We start from the raw sequence: 23,443 nt of genomic DNA, 5'->3' as shown, positions 1-23,443 counted from the left end.
CTGGTAGAAGGCCTATGGGCTGGAGTGTGGGCCTCTGAATCACAGAGCGGGAGAGGAGAGCTTGAGATCACAAAGATGTCATGACAGCGCTGCGACCCGGGGACCCATGGCTGGGTTGGCCGATTTTTGATTCATTCCTGGGAATTGTTTTGATTCATTCCTGGGAATTGTCTGTGGATGGTCTCAGAACACGTGGGCAACTGCTGGGGCCAAGGAGAACTTGTGGCGGGGGGTGGCATATTGTAGAGATGAGGTGACCCAAATAGGTGATTTCCTTGGGGGTAGAAAAGGCTACATCCTAATCTGGTCCATTGTAACGAACGGGAGCATGTGGTCAGCCAAGGAGTTTGAACATGACACGGAGATCACATAGAAATGTTTATGCAGAGCGCTCCTTTGCTTCCCTGATATTTGTTCTGCACGAGCAAACGCGCATGCCCTAAAGTGGCCCTGAGACAGCTCTAGTGGATCCTATGCTTCTGGACTTTTCTAGCTCCCTGCCTCGAGCAAGGGGAAAGGGAGAGTGGCCAAGGCTTGGGCCATAGCCAGCAGCCCCAGGGGAGGTCCGCAGTCTGCTAACCCTGCCAGCATGTTCCCCTGCTTCCTTTCCCTTTCCTTGGTTCCCTGTCCTCACTTTGGACACTTAGTTTATTCTTGCAGCTCTCTGACTAAACCTGGTAGGTGCATAGGACACGCGAGTGAGCGACCTGCCTCTTCATCCTCGGACAGCCCGCCCCCCCGTTTAGTGGAGACCTGAACACAAACAGTCCTCGACTGTGAGCTCCATCTAAGGGGTGTTGGCAAGGTGCCATGGAGCCTGGACTGATGGGGGCATCAGAGGGGCTTCATCGAGGCGCCCACGAGACTGCTGGACAGCGGAAGGGTGACCCAGCTGAAGGTCTCGAGTCTTAGAGGAGCAGGGTGCACGTGGAGAGTGTCAGCTGGTTCAGATGGTTTGAGCTGGGTGTGGGTGCAGGCGAAGCTGGGAAGGTAGGCAGGATGGAACACAGAGGTCCTTGGGTTCCAGGCTCAGGTATAGGGTGGAGCACATAGTAAGTATGTATTTACTGGGGAACCGAGCAGATCTGATTTTCTCCTGCAGTCAGTGGGGAACCATTTAAGAATTTTAATCAGGGAAACATCGTGATCAGACATGCCTTAGAAATAAAAGTGTGTTAACAGTCTGGAGGATGTTTGGGGGAGGCAGGAAGACTGCAGCCAGGGAGACCAACTGAGGGGCTGCTGCACCACGCTGAGAGAGCAGTGGTGTGAACCAAGGCAGCGTCATGGGGGCGGAGGAGAGGCGTGGATTCACGGGGTGGGAGCATCAGGACTTTGTGACCAGCTTGGTTTACATGGATTGAGGGAAGCTACCAGTGTGGATCAGAATGAAAACAAATTGTATGTTTCTGGCTTCTGTGATCAAACCTGGGGGCCTTTAACCATGTGTATCAGTCTGGGTTCAGTTGGGGAAAAATAACTTGTTCTAGGCATGTCAGAGGGAGTTTAAAACAGAACATGCGGTTCACCGGGGATGGAATGGTTGAGAAGCCAAATGGGATGGTGAGATGGTCACCCAAGGCAGGAAGCCACTGCCACCCTTATAGAGGAGGGACAAGAAGAGGTGGTTCCCTGGATCCCAGGTGCTGGGGCACCTGAGGGGAGTGGGTCATGGACATAGGGTCCGTCACATGGTATTGGAGCCACAGATGCTGTTTGAGGTGGTGGGTGTTTCACTTCCTCCTGTCCCCCCGTATGCCACTAAACCTAGCTGGAAGCTGGTTGGCAAGGGAGCCTGGGGAATGTACTTTCTTGTGAGATAAGGGGGTGGCATGGATGTCAGAACAAACGGAGTAGGTGATGGAGCGACCATGTACTATAAGACATTGCTGTCTGGATCTCTCTTGTTGTTTAGTCACTAAAGTCATGTCGGACTGTTCGCGACCCCATGGACTATATAGCCCAAAAGGCTTCTCTGTCCGTGGGATTTCCCAGGCAAGAATCCTGGAGTAGGGGATCTTCCCAACCCAGGAAGTTATTCCCGAGAATCTTTCCGAGCCCGCCATCTCCTGCTTGGCAGGCGAATTCTTTAGCACTGAGCCACCTGGGAAGCCCGTCTATAATTCAGGCTGGGAATACAGGTTTCTGGATTTATCAGCAAGGAGACTCATGGGAGCTGGATCCGGGGGAGTAGTTGAGATTGCTTAGAAAATCTGCTGCTGCTCCTGCTGCTGCTACGTCGCTTCAGTTGTGTCCGACTCTGCGTGACCCCATAGATGGCAGCCCACCAGGCTCCACCGTCACTGGGACTCTCCAGGCAAGAACACTGGAATGGGTTGCCATTTCCTTTTCCAATGCATGAAAGTGAAAAGTGAAAGTGAAGTCGCCCAGTCATGTCCAACTCTTAGCGACCCCATGGGCTGCAGCCTACCAGGCTCCTCCACCCATGGGATTTTCCAGGCAAGAGTACTGGAGTGGGTTGCCATTGCCTTCTCCATTAGAAAAGCTACATAGACTAAAACAAAAGGGAGAGGGCAGAGACAGAACCGTGAGGAACATCGTCATCTGGGGACTGTGCCCAGGAGGGTGAGTTCCCGAGGGAACTAAAGAGGCATGGTCAGAGGGATTAGAGGAGAACCAGGACTGAGCATCTGCATTCAGCAAAAACAGTGTCAGAAAAGAGCTCTGTCCGCTATCTAGCATCCTAACTGATGCAACTGCTAGTTTGCACATTGAACCACCTCAAAAGGGAGTGGCTTAAGACCCCAGTCGAGTACTATGCTCCTGACTGCAGTCTGCGCAGGGCATGATAGACTCATCTCAGTTCTAAGTGGTTACAGGTGGGGAGCTGGAGGACCCACTCACATGGCTGGCAAGTGGGTTCTGGCTGTTGGCTGGGATCCCAGCTGGAGCTGTGGGTTCAGGGCCTCACGTCTTCTCCGTGGAGGCCTTTCCAAGGCCTGTGTGGGCTTCCTCGCAGCCTGGCGGCTGGGTTCTAAGAGTAAGCGTCCCAAGAGCATAAGACTGAAAGTTCATCATGGTTTCATGACCTGGGTGTGGCAGTCATGTAGATTACTTCTTCCTTCCTTTATTGGTAAGAGCGAGAGTCACAGTGGCCCCCTAGGCTTTGTTCAGTTAAGTTCAGTCGCTTAGTCGTGTCTGACTCTTTGCAACCCCATGGACTGCAGCATGCCAGGCCTCCCTGTCCCTCACCAACTCCTGGAGTTTACTCAAACTCATGTCCATTGAGTCACTGATGCCATCCAGCCATCTCATCCTCTGTCCCCTTCTCCTCTTGCCCCCAATCTTTCCCAGCATCAGGGTCTTTTCAAACGAGTCAGCTCTTTGCATTAGGTGGCCAAAGTATTGGAGTTTCAGCTTCAGCATCAGTCCTTCCAATGAACACTCAGGACTGATCTCCTTTAGGATGGACTGGTTGGATCTCCTTGCAGTCCAAGGGACTCTCCAGAGTCTTCTCCAACACCACAACATCAACACCACAAAAGCATCAGTTCTTCAGTGCTCAGCTTTCTTTATAGTCCAACTCCCACATCCATACATGACTACTGGAAAAACCATAGCCTTGACTAGATTGACCTTAGGCTTAAGGGGCAGTGGAATAGACTCTGCCTCATGATGGGGGGATGGCATGGTTCCAGAGGAGCACTAGAGGGGGAGACATTGTTGCAGTCGTTTTGGAAAACAGAGTCTGTCAGAATTAATTGATATTGCCAAGTGGAATGTAAATTAGTAAAGCTCTGAAAAGAGTATGTTTGGTTTGGTGACTTAGAGTTTTGGGGGAAGAACAGGAATGATGGGGTGAGTGGGGGTGAAAGAGAATTGAGGACTCAGGGAGCGGAGACGGTTAATGGAGACTACCCTTTCCATGTTTGGCCTTGGATGGTGGGGGACAGTGAGGGTAGTGGTTAGATCTAAGCACAGGATTAGGTGGGGGTCTTGCGGAGGCTGTCACTGATGAGGAAGGGGCAGCGGAGTTGGGGGCTTAGAGATTCAGGGGAGAGCAGTAACTGATAGAGCTGGTGCAGGAGATGCCTGGAGGGACTGGGCCCCAAGGACACAGGCGGAAGCGTGAGGCTTTGGCAGACTTTGTTCTGGGGCTAGAGCTTTGTTCTTGAGGCTGGGTCCAGATGAGTGAGTGGGGCAGAGGGGGAAGGCAGGGACAGTGGGCAGCTGAGTTGTACCAGCCTGATAGCGTCTATTTTTTCCTCTGAAGTGGGAGGTAAGACCATCTGCTGAGAAGGAGAGGGTAGGAGGTGGCATGGAGGCTTGAGGGGGATGAAGGTTTGGAATCCTGCTGGGTGCACTGGAGAAGGATGCTGACCGGGACCCAGGAGCGGGGCTGCTGAGTGGCACTGGGCATCCACCTGGAAACCTGGGTTTTCTGACGCATCAGTCTGTGCTATGGAGCAGCCACAGACGGAAGCACACTGCCAGTCTTGGAGGGTCCCTGGGTGTTCCTGGAACCCCATGGCCACACCTGAGTTGGGCTGGAACCTGTCTCTGCCTGGTGGTACCAACAGGGCCCACGGGAGCTGGGAGGACAGCTGACATCTCTGCTCTGCCCAGAGCCTCTCCCCTCCCTAAGTAACGGTGGCCGTAAGGTCAACTGCAACAATAGCACTGGTGAAGATTTGGCATCTTCCTCCCTGAGATAAGCATCAGATGCTTTTCTTGAAATTACCAGCCGTGTGGCCATGTGCTGAATACAGAGTAGCGGCTCCCTTGCAGTGGCTGGGGCTGGGATCTCAAGGTGGACTGGAGACCCGCACTCACCGCCTGCAGGAGAGAAGCTGGAAATGAGGCCTGAGGTCTTCCGTGGACCGCCAGCAGCAGCAGCAGCAGCGCAGAGTGGTACTGCCTTCTCATTGCACTTGGCCTCTGGTGGGAAAAGCCTTAACTTGGTCACCCTTCTCTGGTTTACAACCAAGAAGCGCCAACTGGAAAGCTCATTTTGTTTTATATCTAAAATGAGCATGACTTTTTTTTTTCAGACCTAAATTAAGCCCAGACCTACATGGTGCCTTGATTTTAGTGATGATATATGTTTGGGTGTGCTTGGTGGGAAAGAATGATTTCTGAGAGGCGTTAGGACTGTCATACCTGCCAGAAACTTGGAGATAGAGGGGAGACAAAGCCGGTTTTCTGTAGAGCCTTCTGGTGCTTCTTTTCTTGCTAATTCCAGGTGTTGTGTGCCCTCGGACTTCTCTCCCACTGCCCACTATTGTCTCTATCTCCTCTTCAGCCCTGTGTTTGGTCCCGGCCTTGTCTTGAGAGGAAGAAAATTTGGGTAAAGTAGTTCATACTAAGGGGAGAGTGGCTCATAGGCTTAACTTCTGGATATTTGCAGTTTACGAAGTGGGCTTGTAAATCCAAACACATATCTGCTGTAAGGATGGAGGTTTACAAGAGTAAAACTTTTGAGAATAAGGAGGTGGGGACTACTGGCTATATCAGTTAGAATGCTTTTAGCTGCGTGTATCAGGAAATCCAACTGACAGTGGTCAATAGTAACCTATATTATCTCACATTTCAAGACATCTACAAGTAGGGTCAGCTGTTTCAGGGTTGACTAATCCAGCACTTCACTGAGGTTTTTAAGGACCTAAGTTCTTTATGTCTTCCACTCTGCCAGCTCAGCTTCCTGGCTTGTCCTTCTAAGGTAGTGCTCCTCGTGGCTCTCAAACAACTGCAGGGTTCCTGCCATTACCAGTGTCTTTCCTCATATTAAAGAATAGCCGTTCAGTAGAATTTCTTTCAGTACTCATTGGCCAGAAGCAGGCCTACTCGCCCAAGCCTGAAGCAGTCTTGGCAAGAGGTTTGGGACCACTGTGACTGCCTCAGACCGATTGTGATTCACCTTCTCAGGCTAAGGTCTGCCTTCCTTGAAGGACATGAAACATGCACAAAATAGAGGTTCTTTTGGCCAGGAAGATGGGGAAATGAATGGCGTGTGGGTTGGCACCCAGGAGCATGTGCCACCCTGGTGTTCTGTGTCTCCTGTGAACCTGGGCCTTCTCCTGGGGAAGGAGACAGTGCTGGGGAGAGCTGCTGACTGGTGCCAGAGAATCAGAGACCGACTCTCAGTAAATGGTGATGAAGCTGATGGTGTCGGTGACTTTGCACAAAAGAGAAAGGCACAGCCAAGGGTGTTTTCAGCTTTGTCATCATCACCTGATATTGTCCCTTTAATAGTTGGGGCAACTCTACTTCTCGATGCACGGCCAGTGACTCTTATTGATTTGAGTGGCTGTCCGGAGCCAGACTAATTGGGCCCAGAGATTGGAACAATGATTCAGCAGCACGGGGTGAACTGACAAGTCAGAGTCTATCTGTCTGCTGGCGGCCTGGCTTTGCAGCAGTCCTTGCTTGCCCACAAGAGCCGGGAGCTTACTTAGCAGGCTGGGAATCACTGCCACTGTCCTGTCTGAGAACAGGGTGGGACTCAGCTGACCTGTGAGGCAGTGTTGAGACCACCATTCCCAGGTTTCCAGAGCACTACCCTGTATCACACCCTGTTACCTCTCAAGCTTCTGAACTTGGTAATGAACGCCCTGTGCTCTATCCTGAAGAATCTAACTCCTGACCAGGCCTTTCATGTATCACCTGTCCCCAAGGTCTGCAACATTAGGGCGGGATGCTCAGATCTGAGCACCAGAATCCCATCCACCATTGGAAGGCCTCCGGCTCATACCCAGGGTCTCTAAAAATAAAGACCTGTGACAGTTATGTTTTTGATTTTTTTTGAACAACATTTTCAGTGCATGCTGTCTGTCATCTTGTTTCTTTTCTGAGTGTGTTGATTGAACAGTGGGTGGCTAGGTAATGTTTGTGTTGGCACAGAATCCAACAGCTGATTTTATTTTTTTAAATACATTTTTGAAAGCCCCAGAGATGTAGATCATCCCTTGGAAACTTCTCTTCACCCTGTAATTCTGTTTTCTAAACAGTCTGCACTTTAATAACTTATCTGAACAAAGATAAACCCCATGAACGGTAAGCTATTTACATCACTCTGAATTGATTTTCGATCTTTGTCGAACATCCATTTTTACCAGCTCGGATCCGTGCAGGCGTTCTGTTTAGTGTCCTGTTTTCCCGTGGACCATTATTTCTTTTATAATATATAATAAGTTGATAGCAGTAACTCGAATTTCAGTTGCATTTTACAGTTTACAAAGCCCCTTTTATGCTTTATCTCAGGCTCTCTATTGTATTGTCCTATATTGTATTGCCTGAGAAGGACTGCGTAAAGAAAGAAGTGAAAGGAAGGAAAAAAAAAGTGGGTTCAAGCCCTGCATTTGAAATTGCAAGCTGTGTGACCTTGAGAAATGCTTTAACCTCTTGGATCCAATTTCCTTCTCTGTGAAATGGGCAAGAAGAGGAAGAAATGACAGCATGCATATCAAGTGCCTCATGGTGCGGTGCTTGTGTCTCAATAATGATAATTCCCATTTTTTTTGCTATCATATATAGCAATCACTAATTTTCAAACTTTTATGTGACTCTCAATTTTTCCATTATGCTTCTGTGTGGTCCATAATTTAGTTTTCTTCCTGGGAGCCAATAGTCCTGTAGGAAAATGATTTCATTATTCTCCCTTGAAGGAGAGAATAATCTATTCAACTATTAATTGTTGAATATACCCTGATTGATTAACAAGGCTTCAAGTGAAGTAGAATATTCTCAGACATTTCAAAACTGTGGTTCCCCCACATTCAGAGGTAATCCCTTCTTCCACCCAAATCTCTGAGGCGTACAGATGTAATCCATCTGCGTAATGCACATGTGAGCAGATAACTATTTCTGGGGAGAAGGCAGGCCTTTTGGAATGTTCATTTATTCACTCATTCATTCACATGAATATTCAGGAAACATCTGCTGAGTGTTGAATACGTGCTAGGCACTGGTGAAAACACTGGCAGTTGGAAGAATTTTATGAGAAGATGAATTTGGGAGAAAAATCAAAAAGTCAAATTGATAACAACACCTGTTTTATTTTAGTTGATTGCATCTGTTGTCAAGAAAGAAAAACATAAAAGAATCTACTTGGGGCAGGCTCTTCAGAAGGGAACTGAGTTAAAACAGAGGATGAAATGGAATTTCGTTTTCTTTTCTCAAGCTCAGAGAAGTCCAAAATGGCAGCAGCCCAAACTGGTTTGGATTTGGATCAGATGACTCTTTTTTTTTTTGGACCGGATGCCTCTTAACCTGACCTCAACCCTCCCTTTGAAGTTCAAGGGGTGATAAACCCCCGAATTACGTACAAAATTATGGGAGTATGTGTGTTTTCTGGGCTTCATTGCTGGCATCACATTTTCAAATCGGTGACTTCCTATAAAGGGGATGACGGCCTCTAAAACTACAAACCACTAACTTCCATGCAAACAGACCCTCTCATTTTAGAGTAACCAAGGGAGTGACTTGCCAACCACCACAGAATGGTTTGGAAACCAGTTTTATGAGTCCTGCAAAGTCCCAGGGGTTATGAATTAGTTTACTAACTTACTAGCAATTAATATCAACCAATAAAACCTTTGACTGCTTTTATGGTTAATGATATAAAGTATCAATAATAACCAATAGTATTAGTAAGGACTAATTACATAATTGATTGATAACAGAAAAATCTTTAAGGTGCCTTTCAGGGCTGTTTGGATATTAATGATAATTTGAAATTTCACAAATGACAGTGACCAGACAGTCAGCAATGAGGAGGTAGTGTGTGGCCACAGAAGCCTCATCGCCTGATGTAGACCCCACTTGGCTACATGTGGGTCTCTGTGTGTACCTACGGCTGGTCCAGGGTCATTATCTAGAAGGTAATCAGTAAATACATTTTGGCTGAAAAAGATGAGTGAGACTCACTGTGGCTCCTTCCTTGTCCCTCCTGGATGGGAAGGTCTGGAACCTGTGCTGGAGCAAAACACACAAGGGCTTCCCAGATGGTGCTAGTGGTAAAGAACCCACCTGCCCATGCAGGAGACATAAGAGATGCGGGTTCAGTCCCTGGATTGGGAAGATCCCCTGGAGGAGGCCATGGCAACCCACTCCAGTATTCTTGCCTGGACAATCCCATGGACAGAGGAACGTGGCGGGCTACAGTCCATGGGGTTGCAAAGAGTCGGACACGACTGGAGCGACTTAGCATGCAGCATGCAAAGCACACAAGAGGCTTCTTGCTTGAAACTTGGAGCCTAGAGACTGGAGTTCAGGTGCCTCAGATGACAGCTGTGCCCTCGGCATGGGCCGGGCAGGTGCTTCTGTTTGCTGTGTACCAGCTCTGCTTCCCCTCGGGTGGCAGCCAGGGTGAGGGCATGGTGACGAGACGTGGTGCCCAGATCTGAAACAGTCAGGCCCTTGCCATTGCCACCTCTCTGTTCTTGTTTCATGTGACACCAAAAGAAACAAAACATAAACTAAATCGATTATCATAAGGTCACAGGTCTAGCCCATGAAAGACTAGACAAGCCTTAAAAGAAATTAGACTGCAGCCAAATGTAATTAAAGAGGGTTTGAGAGAAATTGAGTATAATAACCCTGTGTGATGATTCTTACAGAATGGCGTCTGGTACATTGCCTCGGACATAGGATTTAAAAACAAAGCTGTAAATGCCTTGTAGTTAATGGCCCTGCTCTGGATTTATTTCACTGCGCCGCGTGTGCCTAATCCAGTGTTGGAGTCATATCAGAGACCAGGGCAAACAAAAGCAGGAGATAAGGCTTGTGACTGGGGCCCAGCAAGGCCTTCTGGGTGGAGTGGGTGGTGTTTTGGTCAGCTTTGGCTGCTGCCACAAAATACCATCGATCGGGAGGCTTAAACCACAGACACTTATTTCTCCCAGTTCTGGAGGCTGGGAAGTCCAGGCTCGAGGTGCTGGTTGATTCTGTTCCCAGGGGGAGCCTCTTCCTGGCTGTAGACAGATGGCTGCCTGCTCTCTGTGACCTTGCCTGGCAGGGAAGCGGGGAGCTTTGGTCTCTCTCTTCTTATAAGGACACTAACCTGTCATGTGGGCCTCACCTTCATGGTCTCTTCTAGGCCCAATTACTTTCCAAAGACTGCACCTCTGAACACCGTCTCCCTGAGGTTAGGGCTTGACATATGAATCTGGGGGGCTACATAAGCATTACGTTTCCTTAACAGTGGAGGAAGGTCTCTTGGTAGCAATAGGCCCACGGTTCTTGAGTTCTTGCTCCTTGTCCTTCTGCTCTGACCAGGGCCAGAGATGGGGATTCTCAGAGGACTTGGACCATAATCTATACCAAGAATCACAGATGAGAGTCTGTCAGTGGTTCTCCCCAGGCCTGACTTTGAATACCAACAGGAGGGTTTATAGGAGAGCAGGAAAGTTGCCTTCTGCCCCACCCCAGCCCAATGCTGGAACATTTCCCATGGCCCCAGCCTTACCCTTGCTTTCTAACTATAGAGCCATTGTTTGTGAACTTGTGAGACTATCTCAGATCCAGAGCTCCGGTGGTGGGGTAGCCTCAGAACTGAGTCCATGCCCACAGAGGGGCTGTGCTGTGCCCTGCAGATATCTCTGGGCTCTGGTTCTGTGCCAGTCATGTTTCTTTCACATCATTAAATTGACAACTGAAATGTCAGATAAGTCTTCTAAAACTCCCTCTTTCATCACATCCTGACTCAAGAATCCACAGTGGGCCCAGATCACTAGAAATCCAAGCTTTTCATCCGAGTGGACAAATCCCTTATCTCTTACTCCTCTTGTCATGTCCACCCTTGGTTTCGTATTCCGATATAATTTTTTATCATGAAATATTTTGGATGTACAAAAATCATAAAAGATATTATAAATGCTCAGGTACCAACCACTCAGCTGAAGAAATAGATAGAATGCAGTTACAGCCGGGCCCCCTCCCAAGGCCCTTTATTGACAGGACCACGAAGCACAAATCTAGGAGCTGCAAAGCCAGTAGTTCAGTGATGTGCTTAAGAGCAAGGGTTTTGGGGCTGAGTAGACCCAGGGGGAATTCTGAATCTGGGCTTCCTTGCTGGGCACATTTAGAAAAAAATTGTATAACCTCTGAGAGCCTCAACTTTTTTCATCTGTAAAATGGGGCTGAAGAGTGTATACCTCCTAGAGTTGCTGTGAAGACTAAATGGAGGAATAAGGTGAGTAATAGCACTTACCCAGTGCTGGGCAAGTGGGGAACACCCAGCAAAGGATGGAAGTGGTTTCTGCTGGCGGTTGTTGGGCTTTTATATCTGGGATTTGGATTACAGAGATGGGCCCCAGGGGGCCACTTTCCCACCCATCCTTATTCCAGGGGAGGCCTGGGGACTTGTCAACGCCCTGACCAGGCAGGAGGACAGGGACTAGACTGCCCTTGGTGGGAGTCATGGACTGGCTGATGGGATGCTTGTGGGTTTCAGGTGCTTGTCCTGGCTGTGAAGCAGCTGTTTCCAGAGTTTGAGTTCATGTGGTTGGTGGATGAAGCCAAGAAGAACCTGCCTTTGGAGTTGGATTTCCTCAATGAGGGAAGGAATGCTGAGAAAGTGGCCCAAATGCTGAAGCACTTTGACTTCTTAAAGGTAAGAAGGCAGGGCCGTGGGGGCCTGGTGGTTGGGCAGAAGAGTACAGGGGAGGACTGGTCCCAGCCCTGAACATCTCCCCTTGCAGGACCCACAGCGGGTGTCTCCTTCTTGGGTGAGGGAGGATGACTGATTTGTCCCTGGTGATGCATGTTCAAGCCCTTGAAGTCTAAGTTACAAATTACCAAAGGGGACTGTTGACCTGTCAAGCAAACTGATGTCTATGGAATGGTCTACAATTGCAAGACCCTGAGCCCTCCTGAGGGCCTGTAAGCCACAGTCTCAGCCTCCATGAATCATGGGTTGATGACACTGAGGATGATGGTAATGGTGATGATAGCTAACGTTACTGTGCTCTGACGTGTTTCCTAAAACTTTATTATATCAGCTCACTGAATACACAGGTCTGTAACACATGTCCTAGAAATCTCCACCGTTTGCAGAATGGCACAGCAGAAACCACAGGGTTTATGGGCAAAAAGGGGGTTAGGCTTACAACACTCAAAAATGTCACCAGTGATCCAGAAAATAAAAGCAGATGGGAACCTAATGAAATGCGAGCATACCTTGGCACACATTAAATGGCTAAGAAATACAGAAGACCACAGCACACATGGCACTTTACTGGACACGGGCTTGCAGAAATGGGCGTCAGAAGATTTGCTGCTTGGGAGTTACTGTGAAGAGGTGGTAGCGGGGGTCATCTGAAATTGAACAGAAGTTGTGGGGGGCTGTGACCCATCACACACATGGCAATGTTTGTGTGCCTGCTTTGGGTGTTCCTGTTTGGATCAGCCGGATACAAGTTTTCTGCACTTCCGAGTATTTTTCATGGATAGTGCTGCACCATCAACAAATGTAAAATCTGTGTTATGATCAAATTGTTCCCTCATGTATCTATTACATTGGAACAGATTCGTGTTTTCAGGTATTTACTAGAACTGCTGACATGATAGGTGACACTTACCTTGGGAGACAACATCCGATGACGCATAGTCCCAGCTCAGTGAGAGATCCTGCTTTAAGGATTCAGAAGAAGGGGCTTCCGGGTGGAGCATGGCAGGGAAGGCTCTGCTGAGGAGTCGGCCTTGGAGCTGGTCTTGGAGGACTGTCCTGATGTTCCCCACAGGTCCCATGGAGATTGGAACGAGACAGATCAAGCCCATGGCACTTGCTCTTCCAACACGTTTTGTGGTGGGGCTTGGACCCATTTACCAGGGGTACCCCTTTCGTCACAGCAATGCGGGGATCAGAAGCCTCTGGTGTCTATGTGGAGAGCTTGGCTTTCAACTCTTGGAAGAGATCCATTCTCTGCTTTTCCGCTGGAGAGGCCTGGAAATTGTGGGAAGATGGGGCGCAGGGCTCCGGGTCCTAGTTCTGGAGCAAATGGTCAAGTGGGGCTCTTCCTGGGCAGGGTGTCTCAGCACGTGAACTGGAAGGTCTCCTGCTTGGGACTGAAGTGTCCAAGTGGCTTCTAAAGACATCCTGAGAAGCCGGAGGCAGTGATTTATACTTACGCTCTCCAGTTTGATTAACAGAGGTGGGGAGGGTGTGTCTACACTAGCTGCCTGAGAATCCTAAATCTTGGTCCATGGGATGAAGACCCACAACTCAGGTGATCGGTGTGGTGTCTTGAGACACTGATTTGGTGGATGGTGTAGCCACTGGCAAAGTTCAGCTCTTTGAGTGAGTCGGGTCTGGCAAGACGCTCCCGGCCTGCTTGACGGGCTGGTCCTTACACAGCCCTACAAGGGAAATGCCACTGTGTGTGCAGACCTTCTTGTGGGTACAAATCCAGATGATCTGGTACCAATTCAATGAAAACTTGGCTTTCTCACACAAGTGATAATATTAACTGATAAGCGTTGTTGTCGGGTCTAAATGACTCTTCCGCTTACCTATTCCTTTTGTTTCATTCCGTTATTCCACATTTATCGAGCACTTCCTGAGCCTGTGGTTGTGCTAGGATCTGGGGGTGTGTAGATTAAGCCAGAGATGGTTGGCTCCTGCCTGAGAAGACTTCCCATTTGGTGGGGGACACACACACAGTGGGTTCTGTAGTTCAGATTGTTGGCACTATGGCAGAGACTGATCTCTGTTTCTGTGGGTGCCCAAGAGGAAGTATCTAATTCTGCCCAGATAAGGAGCTCAGTGGGGGCTTCCAAGAAGTGTTGATTGTGCAAGGGGATAGGCAGAAGTTACTGAATGTTTCTTCTGTGGCTCTGAGTACTAGGCAGACACAGGGACACGAGGTTCTTCCAAAAACCATCATCCCATTTTACAGATGGCAGTCTTAGAGGAGAAGAGCTGGGGTACAAACAGCATTTTCTGACTTCAACTCTGGTGCTCGTCTAAGGACATTCTGTTGCCTCTTACCCAGCAGGGGTGGTCCTCGGCGCCAGTACTGTGAGCCAGACAAACAGAACCATCTCCTCCACTGTTCCCATGGAAACAGCAAAATTGTCCCCTGGCTGGGGCCAACTAGCATCTGTCAGACCAAGACATGTAATAATAATAATAACACAAATTTTTGAAATGAGGATGCCAAATGGGTGAATAATTAATGTAACGATTTGACCTGCTGCTTCTCAAGCCTGCACCCCGTTCCTAAGAGAATGGTGGAATTAAGGCTCCCGAGTAATTAATTTTGCCTAAACACATAACAAGTGGGAAGCAAATTTTGCGCCGCGCACCCAGTTCAGCTCTTCAAACAGGAGATAGATTGCTTTGCACACTGGCACCCCATCACAACATCTGTGCGTAATTAAGCCTCAGCGCAGAGTTTACCTCTCGGTGTGTGAGGCCTCTTCCAGTGGGTTTAATAACCTCAGCCCTGTGCTATAAATCGCCGCACCTCAGACGAGCACCGAATGCAAATGCACGTCAGGGAGACTGGGCCAAGGTGAGGGGGCAGCCAGGCCGAACGGTCAAGACCAGGGCGTTTGTGGATCTGGCATCAGAGTGTGTGGGAGGCGACAGGACAGGCAGTGAGGTCTGCGACTGACCTTGGGGACAGCTGGGCCAAGATAGAGGCAGACGCCTTAAAAACACAGGGTTTGGGACTGCAAGGGATGGGAGCGAGTCTGTATACGGGAAGGAGGGGCTTGGTGGGGGGTTGTCTCTGGAGCAGGGGCCCCTCCAGGGTTCTCTAGTGCTGGGTCAGGAACATCTCCTGGAGGAGGAGATGGCAGTCTGCTCCAGTATTCTTGCCTGGGAAGTCCATGGACAGAGGAGCCTGGTGGGTATTGCCAAGTGCATGGGGTTGCAAAGAATTGAACACCACTGAGCAACTGAGCACACAAGGGGCCTGGGACTCTCTCGAAACTGGGGGCAAACCCTGCCAGGATGAGCATGCTTCTGGTGAAATAACTTTCTAAGGATCTCAAAGATTAAGAGGAACTGATGTCTAGTTATTAATACTGTATCCGTTAATTTTTTTTTACATGGCTAGGCTGTGTTAGACATTTTTTAAAGTACTTTATGTCTGTTTACTCGTTGGTTCCCTCTTTTTCGGCCATGGGGTGCAGCACGTGGGATCCTAGTTCCCCAACCAGGGATCGAACCCCTGAGCCCTACGTTGGAAGTGTGGCATCTTAAGCCCTGGACCATCAGGGAAGTCCCTGTATATTTCCTCCTTAATCCTTACACAACCCCACAAGAGAAATGCCATTATTAACTCCATGTCAGCCTCGGGGAAGATGAGGCCCAGAGAGATGAAGCCACTCGTCCAAAGTCATACAGCTTCCTGGGAAAGGGCAGAGGCAGCCTGGCCCCAGACTCACCTGTTAAACCACTGTGCTCTGGTCCCTCTAGAATAATTGATGGGCAGATCTGAGTTTGTGGCTCAGCTGGTAAAGAATCCACTGGCAAGGCGGGAGAACTGGGTTCGATCCCTGAGTTGGGAAGATTCCCCTGGAGAAGGGAAAGGCTACCCACTCCAGTATTCTGGCCTGGAGAATTGCAAAGGTTTCTGGGGTTGCGAAGAGTTGGAAGCGACTGAGCAACTTTCACAAAACAATCACAACAGTCTGAGTTATGCTGAGCTGTCTGTAGCATCAACTCTCAGCCTTGGTTCTGTATCAGAACCACCTGTGAAATTCTCTGTGGCTGTCGTATGGCGGCTGTTGTGCTGCTGAGCACCAGGACCTCATCCATGCCTGTAGGAAGCAGGGAACGTTGCTTTCATTGTAATTGTCATCAGCCTTTTACAGGCAAGGGAACCGCTGCTCAGAGAGATTATGCAACTTACCCAAGTCACACAGCTTGGCAGAGGCAGAGCTGGGGCTCCAGCCTGGCCATCTGACTGCAGGCCTGTGCCCTGCTCCACTGGCCTCAGGTTCGGGGAGCTCCGTGGCCCCAGATAATGCCCAGACGTGCCAGGCCTTCCTTCCCAGGTATGCTTGCCAGGCACCAGAACAAAGAGGAAGTGCAGGTCAGGGCCCGTTAATGAGGCTGAGGTCAAGGTCTTGGGCTGGAACTTTCCCTCCTCTCTGTTCTCCTTCTTGGGGTCACGATTGGCTCTCGTATGGGGGGCAGACGGGGCCTACAGGGGTGGGCCCTCCTGCCGTGAGGAGGTAGACCCCCCCAGACCCAGAGGTCCTGAGGGCCGGGTGTGACTCTGCCTCTGGGGTCAGCAGGCACCTTGACTGCGAGCCTCCCAGGTTGATTTTTGTTTGGGCAGGGGACAGGGTGGTTCTTATTGCCTCTTTCAAAATTTTTCTCTTTCATTTTCCCTTCTTTGATGGAAAAAGCTGAGAAAGGAATGATGGTGAAACATGAGTGTTGGGGTGAAGTGAATTTCACCTGGTGCCCCTTAACCCTCCTGCTCACGTGCTGATTTAGGGGCAAGTCGCTTGATCTTGTATCCAGTCAGGCCAAGTGTCTCCTAACTGAGCAGGAAGCACTTTTGCATTTTGCAGTCATTTCTGTGTTACATCCATCGAGGGGCAACCGCAGCCCTCCCTGAGCTCCCACGACAAACCCCTCTGCCTTGCTTTTTTTCTGGCGGGGATGGGGGTGGGTGCTGTCTCTGCTGTTTCAGAGCTAAGCAGTACCTCCGCAGACACATCTATTGTGAGGCTGGGTTGGCTGCATTTGGAGGGAGACCTGGGGGAAAGGTAGGGGATGGGGTCTCAGCACACTTAGAACCCTGACCAAAACCCAGGCAGTCTCCAGCCTTGGGGTTTTCTCTTTGCATCTCTGGCTCTTGCATGGCTGTTTTCCACGTTGCTCCAGGCAGGCACAGAGGGGTGTTTGACAGCGAGTCTCTAGAGCCCCAGGCACCCCACTGTCAAGCTTCGGCCCCAGGCATACCAGGGGAAAGACTTAACCCCCAAGTATGTCCCTTTTACTTGGAAGCCTCAAACAGCATCTTCCCTGGTGGCTCAGCTGGTAAAGAATCTGCCTGCAATGCGGGAGACCTGGGTTCGATCCCTGGGTTGGGAAGATCCCCTGGAGAAGGGAATGGCTACCCACTCCGTATTCTTGCCTGCAGCATTCCATGGACAGAGGAGCCTAGCAGGCTACAGTCCATGGGATTGCAAGGAACTGGACACGACTGAGCTGCTTTCACTTTCTTTCAAACAGCAGCAGCAAACTTGTACTCGTATTTTTAAAGAGACTTTTTAAAAAATGCCAAGCGAGACCGACTTTTAAGTTCAAAGTGACATAGGGTCCCAGATTTCTCCATTGGTCTAGATTTTTAAATGGCAAAAACCGCAGGAAAGGAGTAAACAAAATGATGCCTTGGTTTCAGTGGGAAATTTGTTCCAGAGGGTTCTCCTGTATGTACGGCCTGCTTTGTCCCCAGTACTCCTTATTGAGATGGAGCAGGAAGAGTCTCCTTCCTTTTTTTTCTTTTATTTTGGCCATGCCCAGGGCATGCAGAATCTCAGTTCCCTGACCAAGGATCAAACCTGTCCCCCCTGCACTGGGAGCCCAGACTTTTGAACACTGGACCACCAGGGAAGTCCCACAGTCTCCTTTTTAGTGAGAAAAACAGAGGCATGGAGGATTTAAGTGGCTAGATTCAAACACAACAGTTAGTAGAGCGGGGAGCAAAAAAAGTTTCTTGGCTCAAGCCTGCTGTCTTACTGCTATGTGAACTTTGAGAGCTGGGATGAGGGAAGAACTTATTCCCCCTAATCGCTTGAATTAGCTGCCCTTGCTTCTTTATCTGTAACTGGAATAAGCCCATGAAGTTGTTGGGGAATTGTGGCATGCTGAAAGCCTGGTCCTTCCTCCTTCCTGACATCGGTGGGACTCATAGGTGTCACTCACTCACATGGCACTCGGCAGTCCTTGGTACAGCCCAACATCTTGGCTGCTTCTAGGGAAATCTAGTATCTTTTTGGTTATTGGGTGTCCTTAGAATCAGAGGGAATTAGAGAGTATATCAGTTAGGAATGCATTTGTTTGTACATAACTGACAGCTCCATCTAGAGTGTTTTAAACAAAAAGAATGTATTTTCCTCACATAACAGGAAGACTTGCCGCAGTTGCCTGTTGATATTGTCTCAGTGGTCTGACGGTGTCAGAACTGGGATCTCTGTGATTTTCTTAGAATTTTCCTCATGGTTATAAAACAGCTGCTGCAGCTCCAGGTATCACTTCACTCTCAAGGTAGGAAGAGAAGGGTAAGAAGAGTTGCAATATTTATAAACATCCCTTTTTGTTAAGAAAGTAAAAGCCTTCCCACATCCTCTAGCAGACCTCCACTTGTGACTCACAAGCCAGAACTGTGTCACATGGCCATAACTACTGCAAGGCAGGCAGGGAAAGTATTTCGTTTTTCCTGGGGAAGAGGAGGATTGGGAATAGGTGTTGGGTTAGGCTTCAGCACACTGTCTGCCACAGAAGGCTTGCAGGGAACGGTCATGAGAAAACTCAGGACTTCCTAACTGAAAAATTTATCACCTGGTTAAAATTTATTCATTCACGTATATAATAATTACACCCATTGTACAGGTGTTGAAACTGAGGCAGAGTGTTTATATTCACATGAGGAGCCTGAAATAAGCCTGGTGAGAGAGAAATAGCTTTTAACCCCAACTGTGGCTCAGATTTGAGAGGTTCCATGTACTTCCCCCTAAGCCCCACTTTTAGTGTGTGCCCTTCATTGTGTCTGGAAGGCACTGAGGAAGGCGGGGAACTTATTCTCTGGTCCCCAAGCAGGAGGGTCCCTGGGGGAGGCCTGGGGCCTTGCTGGGGGAGGCGGAGCAGCCTGCCCTTCCTTCTCGGCCTGCCTCCTGCCTTCCCTGCCCCTCTCTGCTGGGGTCTCTCTGGGCCTTCCCTCCTGTTCCCGGAAGGTGTGTGAGCTGATGTCTGGCCCACGTGCCTATCTGTAGCCCTTGCCCAGAGCCCCCAGCCTCCCAGCCCTTCCTGACCTGCGCTCTCCCACTCCAGGTCCCCCACATCTACTGGGAGCTGTCCACCAAGCGGGTGCTTCTGATGGAGTTTGTGGATGGCGGGCAGGTCAACGACAGGCACTACATGGAGCGGAACAAGATTGACGTCAACGAGGTGAGTCGAGCGCGCTCTGCTGCGGGCGGGGTCTGCCCGGTGAGGGCAGGTGTGTCCAGGGGAGGTCTCACGGCCTGGAAGCGGGGCCTGTCTTTTCTGAAGAGTTATTAAATCTCTGGAGCATGAAGCAGCCTTCCAGGTGCTCTAGGGCAGCCCTCCACCCATCTCCTGAGCCAGGCTTGGCAGCGGGCAGTGGGGTGCGGGCACGCGCTGGGCCCCTCCCACAGGCCCTGCCTGAACAGGGGATTATCACCATCTGTCTTGTGTCATCCGAGCCCCACAGCTTGCAGAAATGTGAGAACAGTGGTGCAGACTCTCAGGACTTAATCTTCCATCCTGTGGGGCCTGGACACACCTCCTGCCCTTCCTGGGTCTCCAGGTATCAGGCAGAGAGGACATAGCTGGAGCCGGTGAGTAGCCTAGAGCTGAATACAGAAGGGCTTCTGTCTCCTGCCTGCCACTCCCCGGCCTTCAGGGAGCGCTGGCTGGTGGGCTGGGGGGCCTGAACCCCATTTCCTTCTTCTTGGTGACCAGGGGGTCCCACAGATAGGGGTAGAGGGGGGGACCTTTTCACCAGAGTTCATCATTGTTTAGCCCCTACTCTGTGCGAGGGGTGTGGGTTCAGAGGGGAACCAGACACAGTTCCTTTTGTCAAGGATTTCCCAGCCCAGCATTGGAGTCGGTCACACAACTGCATCCTTAGCACCATCCTTCAGGCAGCGAGGGGTGTGAGCCCGTCCCCAGGGCGCCACACGGAAAAAGTGCTCACCGCTTCCCCAGGTCGGCTTCCCCAGCTGTCTGAGTGGGGATTTTCCAGACATGTGTGTGCGTGTGTGCATGTGTGTGCGTGTGTGTGCATGTGTGTGTGTGTGTGTGCGCGCGCACGTCTCAGGGTGGCAGAGTTGTGGGAGCAGAGGGGTGTTGCAAGGAAGGGCAGAGGAGTGGTGAGGTTCTGCAGGGCTGCGGGCAGATGGAGCAGAACTCGGCCGTGACCCCAAGGTCCTGGGGAGTCCCTGAAGGGTGAGGGGTGCAGTGACATGCCCCACGTGGCTGGTGAGGGGAAGGAATGCAAGGGACAACCAGAGCTAGTAGAAGTAAATGCTCTTCCCTACTTTATCCAGGGCAACACACAAAGATGAGCCTAGGGTCCCCATAGGGGGACAGCCCAGGACAAAGCCACTTCTTGGCTCCGCAGATGAGCCAGGAGACGTCGCCGGAGAGTGTGCAGCTTGGGAGCCCAGGCCTCAGTGCCAGTGTGGCCTCCGTCAGCGGGGACAATGAGAGCTCCATTTGTAACGATGGTCGTGATGACCACAGGTTTGTGCACCACCGCACTTAGAACAGTGCGTGGTGTGTGCTGAGCTCTCCAGCATGGTAGCGAGATTATTGTCCTCACTCTTTGGGCTTGTCCTTTTCTCCCTTATCCCGTATCTCCTCTTACTGTTCCTGTTTGCTGAACGCCTAACACCCTGTGCCAGGCCCTTTCCTCCATAAACATCTCAGAAGGGAGGCCTGCATGCCTTCATCTTGCAGGTGAGGCGTCAGAGATTCAGAGAAGGAGGGTGCGTTGCCTGAGGTCAGACAGCTCATAGAGCTAGAATTAGCTCTCTGACTCCACGTCTCTCTGACTCCAGGACTCCTCTTGGTTCATAAAAAATGAAAGTGAAATCGCTCAGTTGTGTCCGACTCTTTGAGACCCCATGGACTGTAGCCCACCAGGCTCCTCTGTCCATGGGATTCTCCAGGCAAGAATTCTGGAGTGGGTTGCCATTTCCTTCTCCAGGGAGTCTTCCCGACCCAGGGATCGAACCCAGGTCTCCCACATTGCAGGCAGATGCTTTACCCTCTGAGCTACCAGGGAAGTTCATAAAGGAAGAGGCTGCCAAGAGCATGGCTGGGAAAGGTGAGCCACAGCTGGCCTTGTCCTCCGGGGACCAGCCGTTGGCCCCTGACTTGGGAAACAGGGCTCCTGGAATGCTTCGGGGGGCCTCTTGGGCTGGCGAGGAGGCTGGAGGGGCCTCCCTACTCCCTGCCCTGCTTCACCTGGGGGCAGCTCGGCCATCGCGAGTTGCCTGTTGGGCTTTCCTGGAGAACAGTCCTGTTCCAGTTCAGACCTCTGCTTTAGAGATAGGCAGAAGCCCAGAGACAAAGGGCTGTCCTGGGGTCACTCGGCAGGAGCAGAGCTCGGGGCTTCTGACGCCTGCTGCCCTCACCGTTGGCTGGAGGGTGTCTGGGCAGTGCTCCCTGCAAAGGAGGGTGCGGTGAGACCTGCTCGCCTTCCTCTCGCACCCTTGGTTGGGATGCGGGTACATTCCTGCCTCTAGCCAGGGCTGGTTTGTCCTTTGTCCACCAGTACCCTGAGTACAGAGTCTTTGGTGCCAGGGAGGAGGGGAGGGGAGGGGAGGGGAGGTTACCTCTTGTTTATCCTAGTCGTAAAGGGAAGCAGGGTCTCTCTGCCTGCCGAGTAGGGCAGACCCCAAGGGCTTCAAGTTACTGGAATTTACTTCCTGCCAGCAGCAGTGGGCTTCTCGTGCCAGCTGCACCCCTGAATCCATTCATCTCTTGGGGTCCAGTGAGCCCAGAGCTGTGATGGTGTTTGACCAGAGGTAGCTCTGATTTTCAAAGTGCACACAGAGATTTGCTCTGAATTGCTTGCTCCTGGCTGAGTGAGGCTACCTGGGAGAAGGCTGGAGGTGGCTGGTGGGAGCTGGGGCTGGGTGATGTCCTCTGGGGGCCTGGGCTCGACAGCTCCAACTTCAACCCTCTTGAATCAGCTTTGCAGATAAAGCCGGTGTTCTGTGCAGAGCAGACTCTGGTGGACATCCTATGAATTAGCAGACAAATTAAGCCAGCCTCGTGCCCTGGGTTGACCTCTATGAGGCAAGGTTGGAGTAGAGTGTTGGTTTTTATTTTCTGTGAACATGCAAAGTCCGGCAGGCTGATATCAATCTGGTCTGGGAAAAACAATAGCAATAATTATTATTAGCAGCTCAGTTCAGTTCAGTTGCTCAGTCGTGTCCAACTCTTTGCAACCCCATGGACTGCAGCACACCAGGCCTGTCCATCACCAACTCCCGGGGTTCACTTAAACTCCCATCCATCGAGTCCGTGATGCCATCCAGCCATCTCATCCTCTGTCGTCCCCTTCTCCTCCTGCCCTCAATCTTTCCCAACATCAGGGTCTTTTCAAATGAGTCAGCTCTTCGCATCAGGTGGCTAAAGTATTGGAGTTTCAGCTTCAACATCAGTCCTTCCAATGAATACCCAGGACTGATCTCCTTTAGGATGGACTGGTTGGATCTCCTTGCAGTCCAAGGGACTCTCAAGAGTCTTCTCCAACACTACAGTTCAAAAGCATCAATTCTTTGGTGCTCAGCTTTCTTTATGGTCCAACTCTCACATCCATACATGACTACTGGAACAACCATAGCCTTGACTAGAGGGACCTTTGTTGACAAAGTAATGTCTCTGCTTTTTATTAGCAGCTAATAGGAACCAAACATGTGACAACATATAATCTACTCCTTACAGATGCCCTGTCAAGGATATCTCATTAATCCCATTTCTAGATGAGAAGCTGAAGCTCAGAGAGGTTAAACAGGTTGCCTAGCATCACAGAGCTAGCAGGGACAGTCAGGAGCGGAAGCCAGGTCGGCATGAGTTCCGAGTCCTTTCTCCTCCACCTTCTCCATCCTCTTCCCAGGCATCTCTGCCCGGGGCTGCAGGGGAACCTGAGTCTAGTAGGCTGACAGCCACGCCAGTAACTCCTCGAAGAAGGAGTTGGAATACTGACAGAACCTTTGCCAACTCCCAGGGCACCATCCGAATGCAGCCCTCCTCTCTCTAGCTCACGTCAAGTTCATACAAGCGTTGTTCCATTTTCTAGAGGACTAGGTTCACCCTCCTAGTGCATGGCTAAAGCTCCAAATTGGTAGCTAGTTGATGGTTGTTGCTGTTTTCATTATTATCATCATCCCTGGGGCTTGCCCTTTCTCTGTTACCTCCTTTGACCATTGATGTTTACTCACTGCCTGACTCTGGGTGCCATGCTCATTCTGTGTCACAATCTTAGGAGGGAGGGAGGTCTTGTCTCCATTCTAGGGATGAAGAATCAAGAGGACTCAGGGAAGGAAGATAACTTACATGAGGTCTCAGATCTTCATGGAACACCTCGTGTGTTGTCATATGGACATCCCATGTACTCACCAGCTGGGCAAAGACACAAGCCATTTCTAGCCCCATGGCAGGCCCCTCATGCCCCCTCAGAGTCCACACCCTTCTTACTGCCCCCAGAGCCACCGCTGTTCTGACCTCTGTCACCTCCCTGAACTGCGTGTTAATGGCATCATA

The 23,443-nt window shown here is 50.4% G+C and overlaps 1 protein-coding gene across 11 annotated transcripts in view; it reads left to right on the top strand.

The window, feature by feature from the left end:
• ADCK1 (aarF domain containing kinase 1) overlaps nt 1–23,443 on the top strand; it is a 137,679-nt gene that overhangs the window by 95,123 nt on the left and 19,113 nt on the right. For all 11 annotated transcript variants that reach the window (XM_086319434.1, XM_086319431.1, XM_086319430.1 and 8 more), the window contains 2 exons: nt 11,414–11,572; nt 18,977–19,093. In XM_086319434.1, coding sequence (XP_086175560.1) covers nt 11,414–11,572; nt 18,977–19,093 — 276 coding nt within the window. The remainder of the gene's footprint in view (nt 1–11,413; nt 11,573–18,976; nt 19,094–23,443) is intronic.

Source organism: Bos grunniens, chromosome 10, assembly GCF_055505025.1.
Source record: "Bos grunniens cultivar Pamir isolate PY7600 chromosome 10, Bosgru_T2T1.0, whole genome shotgun sequence".
Classification (NCBI taxonomy): Eukaryota; Metazoa; Chordata; class Mammalia; order Artiodactyla; family Bovidae; genus Bos; species Bos grunniens.
This window is presented reverse-complemented; position numbering and strand designations above follow the sequence as displayed.